The 7,242-nt window shown below is 47.1% G+C and overlaps 1 protein-coding gene across 1 annotated transcript in view; it reads right to left on the reverse strand.

Moving 5' to 3' along the window:
• The window catches only part of LOC102370943 (cytochrome P450 2K6-like), a 17,670-nt gene extending 11,336 nt beyond the window's left edge, over positions 1-6,334 (reverse strand). Inside the window, exons 1-4 of the mRNA XM_014527366.2 lie at positions 6,149-6,334; positions 5,897-6,059; positions 3,118-3,267; positions 824-984 (exon numbers count right to left, since the gene is read on the reverse strand). Coding sequence (XP_014382852.1) covers positions 824-984; positions 3,118-3,267; positions 5,897-6,059; positions 6,149-6,334 — 660 coding nt within the window. The remainder of the gene's footprint in view (positions 1-823; positions 985-3,117; positions 3,268-5,896; positions 6,060-6,148) is intronic.
• Positions 6,335-7,242: the final 908 nt, after the last annotated feature.

A 7,242-nucleotide genomic window follows, 5' to 3' on the forward strand; every position in this document is an offset into this window, starting at 1 on the left:
CCCACCCCCTGTTCTGCATACAGCCACTGCCACCCACTGCCCTGCACTGCAGCTGCTCCACGTGCGGGTGCCACCACCCTGCGCCCCTTGCTCCATGTGCGGCCAAAAACCACTGGCCTCAGGTAACTGGCATTTTTAGATACCCAGCACTCCCACACCATTCCCCACTTGTGCCAGGTAACAGGGATTTTACTGTACTTGTAAACATATTCCATGACAGTGCTCTTTATTGCGCAGCAGCACATGTGTACATGCTGACATAGCTGGCTGGGGCAAGAGGATGCTTCAGTGTAGGGGCTGCCTGCTGGCCAGCCCTGTACTGTAGCACCTTCATGTCCCAGCCAGTCCCTCTGTGGCACACTGAGCCAGGTCGGAGAAGCTCTAGTTTGGCAGGCTGACCCCCTGCCAGCCAGGGCTACTCCGACCCAGCTCAATGTGCTGCAGTCCCAGGTGCACATTCCAATGTGATGCCTGGAAGCAATAAACTCCAGCATACTATAAGCTGGAGTTTATTGCATCACAGTAATTTCACACGTGCCCTCCAAGGGTGCAGCTAGGTCACTGTGTCAGGCAGGGACTTCCAAAGATGTGTTTTCTTCGAATTTTTTTTTTTTTTCTTCAGTAAAAAGGGTCTTTGAACATTGACTGTCACTCTGGGTATAACTAAATTAAGATGTTTTAAAGCAAGACATTCCCAGCTGTATATGTGTTGGGTCACACACCTGCATAGACCTATAGATTAGCCTCCTATTTGTTGGGTTTCTCAGTCATTACTAGGAAAAAATTAAGATCCTGCAAAGGCCATGCAACAATCCAACATTACCATAACTGATGGAGTTCCAGCAAGCTTGATAGTTTCATTGATCAGATGTAGAAGTCTAGTGAATTGGGGGTCTTCATAGCCAAACCGCTCTCCCAGTAATATAGACACGATAACATTAGCAACGGCTGCATTCATTATCATAGTCAGGTCAATGGGCTTTCCTAAAAAATGTTCGAATGAAAGAAGAGATGTTGCAAACTGGATGGTTAATAGGTAGTTAAGTTAATAGGAAGTCAAGAGCAGGACCATGCTGTGCTCTGTGGTGTACATACCCACAAAAGACACTCCCTGTTCCATAGAGTTTGCTGTCTACACAGACATGATAAGGGGTAGAAAAAAACAAACATTATCCTTATCTATTTCCATTTGCAGATAGAAAATTGAGGTAAAGAGAGATTAAGTGACCACAGCAGGTCACTTCAGAGTTCAGTATCACAGTAAAGAACCCAGTCCAGGTGCCTTGTATTCCCTCTCCCTCATAGAGCCTCACTTATTCTTATGGATCTCATGGGGCATTTTCTTCATGGCTATTCACTTGGCTGCCATATGTGCCACGTGCTTTTAAACTTCCTTCAGTCTGCGTAAGTTCCTGGTACTGTCTTTTCTTCTTTGGCCTCTAGATTCATTGCCAAGGCACTGTGTCACAGTTTGAACCCATACTTTATCTGCCCTGGGCTCCCAAAATAGGCCTGAACCCCACGATTCTTTAGGAGGTGAAACACACCTGCCCCCCAGGTCTACCCTTCAGGGTCCTTGGGTTTACACTTTAGCCCATCTGGGATACCTGATCATTGAAATGTGTGAGGGCATGTGACAGCCTGAGGCTGTGTGCAGAGGGGAATTCTTAAACCAATCAACTTTTGAGATGGCACAAGAGATACAATAATGACATGCCATTCCCTGTATGCCTTTTTTCTGCCTCAGTTTATTCACCACCCTTGAACTGTCTTTGGATTTTGGACAATGACTTTCCAGGACTCTAGATCCAGTTTTCTTGCAGCTCATGTCTCCAGCTCCGTATTCTCTAGTGCGACTAGGCTAAGACATACAGCTTCTCAGAAAATAGCTGAACCTATTATTCCTTCCAGCCCTTTCTGCTATATGATAGTTCTAGCTAGTCACAGTCTTGTCCTTAGGTGATCAAGTCTCCTATCAGGTGGTTGGTGGCTTGGTTATCGTTTAATGGGAGACTAGGCAAGAAAAACTGGTTTTCCTAGGTTTTCCAACCTATTCTTTTGCTGGGGAGAAGCTTGGTTGGTTGGTGCAAATCCTTAATGACTCTCCCATTCAAGGGCAGACACCCAGGCATCAGTTTCCCTGCCCTTAATTCATGACGATGGTACAAGGGTAGAGCAAAATCCAGTCATAAGGCCATAATCAGGGAAATCATGAAATCTAACATAACCCAAAAGATTGATTTAGGCAGGTGCTCTAAGCTAGTGGTTCTCAACTTTTTTTGTACCAAGACCCATTTGTAAACATTGATGGAGAGTCCTGACCCAGTGCCCCTCATTCCTGACCTGCTGCACCAGCCTGCACTGTGTGTGGGGTGTGTGTGTGTGTGGGGGGGGGGGTGTATGGGGCAGAGGATGGGGGGCCCAAGCAGCCCCTTGCAGGCTTGAACTCTTCCAACCTGCAAGGGAAAAGCCACAGTTTTCCATGTCTTTCTCCTTTAAGGGAGAATCCATTTTTAAAGTTCATTCACGACCCTTTCATATATTCTTGGGAACCATTTTTGGGTTGCGACCCACAGGTTGCGAAATGCTGCTCTACGCCATCACATTTGCAAAACCAGGTCTATCACACGGCATCGGCTTGCTGCAATTCACAACAATGGTAAAAATACCAGAAAGCACAGAAGAAAATGATAGAGGTGTATGATATTCCCTGTTCAAAGGGTATATTGCATCTAAGGGCCTTTAGAAGTTTTGCTTAAAATAAGGAGCAAAGACGTTTGGTTTATTGGTTCTCTGCTCCTAAAGTTCCTTCCCATTTTAGTTCCTGGTGGCCCTGAATTGATCAAGGATTATCACCAGAGTGCCTTGTCCTAAAAAAGCATGTCTAATTCTCTCCCAACTATGCAGCTGGTCCAATAAAATGTATCACCCCCAAAGATCCTTGCCTCTTGCACATTCCCTGGACCATCATGTCTACAACACAACTCCAACACTACCATACAACAGCTAGTGGTTTTTCCTAAAAGGAGAAAGTTGATGAAACAAAGAAGCTCTTGTGTATCCTAGTGGGTAGGAATCACAATCTCAGAGCTTTGATGAAGTTAAGCACCCACTGACCTTTCTGAGAGTCTATATTCTTGATCAGATGGCCACATTCTTCAACAATCTGGTCCTCAATGACCCTCTTGCCCATTCCTAAATCTCGTAAGGTTGAGAGGGCAAATCTTCTCATCACTTTCCAGTTTTCACCATGTGAAAAAAGAATACCTGAAGTGAAAGGAAGACATCACGTTATAAGAATGATAAAAAAAAAATGGTTCTTAAACAATAAAAGATGCATCACACTGCCTTCGATAGCATTTGCTTAGCTTAAGGCTGGGTGGAAAAGCTGCCATTTCCTCACAGAAAACATTTCCAAGTTCCCAAACCTCTTCTTGTTCCAGTGCAGGATGAAAATGAAGAATCTCACATTAATTTCATGAACAGCATGTTCTACAGAAAAAGAAAAGCACGGCTCAAGAAGGGCCGCATTGAAACTATATGCTGAGGCATAGGCAATGCAAGTTCCAGTCGTTGTTCAGCAGAGGTGTGAACACGTCATCCACACTTGTGACAGCCCCAATCACTAGATGAGGTTGGGGTGGCTCCTTCCATAAAAATATTTCTTGGATTTGCAAACCCTCCCCAACAATAATTTCATTGAAACTTATACATAGAAGGAAATATTTACATTTTGATTAGATGGTATTTTCTGATCGAGAAACAGGAAGGATTGTTGTTTTAAGCTCTAGCTTAGAAAAGTTAGAGATGATGAAAAAATGGGTGAAGAAAACCTTATGCAACTGTTCCTTGGATTGAGAAATCCAAGAAAGAGGGCCTTGCTTCCCACTATAAAGGAAGCCAAATTTCTCCGCAGTCCACACCAATCTGTCTGTGATGAACAAGTTCTTCCTGATCCCAAATATGGTGATCCACCTGACCTTGGACAGTGGGGGCAAGACCCTTCTTCTTTGGGAAATTAGTCTCAGTAGTGTAATCAGGAGGGTGAAGAAATCAGGAACCTCCAGGTCTTAGTCTTAGCAGGAACATCAATACACCCCAGCCTGAGCTTCAGCCAACACCCAATACTTCTGAGGAAGGCAAAAAAGAAAAATATGACACCTGCACCTCTAGCAGCCAGAGGAGGAAAAAATTATTTCCCAGCCCCGTAAGAGAAACAGCAAAGCTCAGAAGTGAGAAAAAGCAAACCCCTCCATTGTGCTCTGCAGCCTGGGGGCAGTACATATAACTCACACAACATATCCCGTAACTGGGCAGCCAGAGCTCCCCTTTCTATGCTTAAGAGAAACTGTGGCCCAATTCTGGAATGAGCAATGACCAAGGACAGATCCATTGCATAGAACTTGCAGGATTAGGGCAGGGGTGGGCAAAATACAGCCCGTGGGCCGGACGTAGCCCACCAGACCCTTTCATTTGGGCAGTGGTGCCCCTCAATGAATTGCACATTGCCCAGCCCTTCCACCCATGAGGGTGGGAGCAAGGTGGCCACATGTACAACCCCCCAACATAACCTATTGGGCCTCACTCCCACGCTCATGGGTGGAAGGGCTCTGCTCAGCCATCAGCTTCTGGACAGGACTTCTGCTGCAGCTGGAACCTGCTCACGCGGGGCAGCAGGTAGGGAAGTGGTGGGGCTGGTGAGGGTGGTGGAGTTGCAGCTAGGCAGAAGCGGGAGCGCAGCATGGAGCCTGCACCCAAAGGGGCAGCAGAAGCACGGAGCTAAGCAAGGCAGGGTGTGGGTATGAGGGTGGGGAGTGTAGGGACCCCCACACTCCCCCCATAGTGTGCAGTCCCCGCTGCCTGGCAGCAGCAGCAGGCAGGGAGACCAGGGCACTCGCATGCGGCACAGGCACCCAGTGGGGCGCGGCTCCAGCCAGCGCTGCGTGGAAGGAGGAAGTGGAGCCTGCCCTATGTGTCTACAGCTCCAGCACTCACAGTGCGGGAAGGCCTGCACTGGAACCTGCTGCCTCTCCCACTCCCTGCTGCACAGGTCCCGCACTCCGCCGGGAGTGGAGGGAGCCCTGCAGCGAGTGCGGAGCTGCAGGCCGAGATGTCCAAGATATTTTGGATGTTGAAGAACTCAGAGGAGACATGAGAAAAAGAAATTTAAAGGTGAGTGGAGATTATTTCCCTGTTGCAAATCTCAAACATGAAAAAAATAATGATTCAAGGGCCTACATTTTAAAGAGTTTTTAAAAGACGAGAAATCTTAGGGTGCCTGCTCAGCTGTTTATTTCTACCCAGGCAGCTGGATTCAGGGGTTTTCAGAGCCAGCAAGCAGGTAGTACTGCTGTTTTAGAGGTCAAGCCTTTGTTTTTTTTTCCAGCTTTGCAGCAAGGGATTCCAACCAAGGACTCATTTCTTATTCCATGCTGAGGTATGTTGGTGACATACAGTTTTTAGAGGTCTAAAGAAGTGGTGCTCAACCTTTTGGCCCAGTGGGCTGTATGGGCAGTGCCCGGTCTATCTGTGGGCTGGATTCAGCTAGTGGCACTGATCCAGCACCCACAGTGGGGACAGCAGGGCCCCCCTGGCCCAATGGAGGAAAGGAGGTATAGTCCAACCCTGATTCAGCGGTGGTGGGGGGAAGGCGGCATAGCCCAGCCCTGATTCAGCTGTGCAGCGGGGAAGAGGTCATAACTCACTCAGGCTGTTCCTGCTATCTCGCACCAATTTCACCTTTGACTAAATCAGTCAACTTACCTGACGTGGCCCTTGTTTACATTGATTTACAAGGGTGCTGGTCCAAATAGGCATATAAGCACCTGAGCTCCTTTTAAAAAGAAACACTTTTATCTGCTTGAGCAAGTATGAGTAGCAATTAAACTGAAGTCACCATTTCCTCTTGATAGTTCTTCAAATGCTGGGACTTCAGCTCTGTCCGCAAATGCATCTGCTTGGTTCACCAGAGCTTCCTTCACCATTTCATAGCCTGAGAGCACCACCATCTTTGTGAATCCCATCTGAATACTGAAGACTGGGCCATAGGTTTCTGACAGCTTAAATGGAAAGACAATAAGAGTTTTTAAAGTAGTGGGCCAGATTTACCCGTTTGAAGTCAGCAAAGCTACAACACAGATGGATTTACCTCCAGGAGAGTGCGAGAGGGTCTTTTCAAATCCATGATGTGCAGGTTTCCAATGACAGGTAAGGGTCTTGGGCCTGGGGGAAAATCCTTCCTGTTGCAGAAGTTCCAGAAATTCTTGATTTTCATAATAAACACAAGAGTCAGAGCCAACACCAGAAATATCCCAGTCAGAGCAGTCCACTCCATTTCCCTTCACTGAGTACAGCTTCTACTGGATAAACAACTCACATAAAGAAGGATTTAATCTCTCCAGAGACTGCAAAATATTTAGTCTCCTCCCCACCTCAGCTGTCAATTCATGCTCAGGCAAAAGCGAGCATTTGCTGCTAAGCACATTGTGGGATGGGGGCTGGCTTATGCTTGCAGCAGTTTGGCAGAGATACCTGAATCTCTCACTCTCTGGCTAAAATCCAGATCCCCAGTTCAGCATCCTGGTCATCCCATTCTCAGTGGGTGTGTGTTGGTGGGTGGCAGGGACAGCCAAATGATGGAGGAGTGCACTGTGGGTGAGGTGCTTAGAAATGCTCGCCACTGCAATAACTGCTCCCATTGGAGTTCTTGGGGTTTCTATGGGAGTGAAACTGGGCCAACTCTGTGCAACTCAGCATAACTCAGTCTGCCTGTCCACTTAACACCTAGGGGCAGCTTGGGGGCCAGATGACAGGTCTCCACAGGCCAGGTCCAGTCCATGTTTTTGATACCTCTGGTCAGAAGGAAAATGAATGTAGAAGAAGCATGTATGTTTTGGGAACAATAAGATAGGCCTGTATGGCAGGTGGGGCTAGGATTGATCAGTTCATGGAACTCAGAGGAAGACGATGTAATGAGGGATGGGAGAAGATAAAATGAAGCAAGAGAACAAGTTACTCTGGTAGGAAACTACTCTGCTCTAGCCAGCCTTGTAACAGGGAAACTCTCCCTCTGTTACTAGGAAGGTCTAAATAGGAAGGAAAACAGGGATCAGGCAGGGAAGCCAGCACAGAGGCCAAGGTGGACTGAACTGGATTCATAGATTCATAGATTCATAGATGTTAGGGTTGGAAGGGACCTCAATAGATCATCGAGTCCGACCCCCTGCATAAGCAGGAAAGAGT

This window comes from Alligator sinensis, unplaced genomic scaffold, assembly GCF_000455745.1.
Source record: "Alligator sinensis unplaced genomic scaffold, ASM45574v1 scaffold875_1, whole genome shotgun sequence".
Lineage (NCBI taxonomy): Eukaryota > Metazoa > Chordata > Crocodylia > Alligatoridae > Alligator > Alligator sinensis.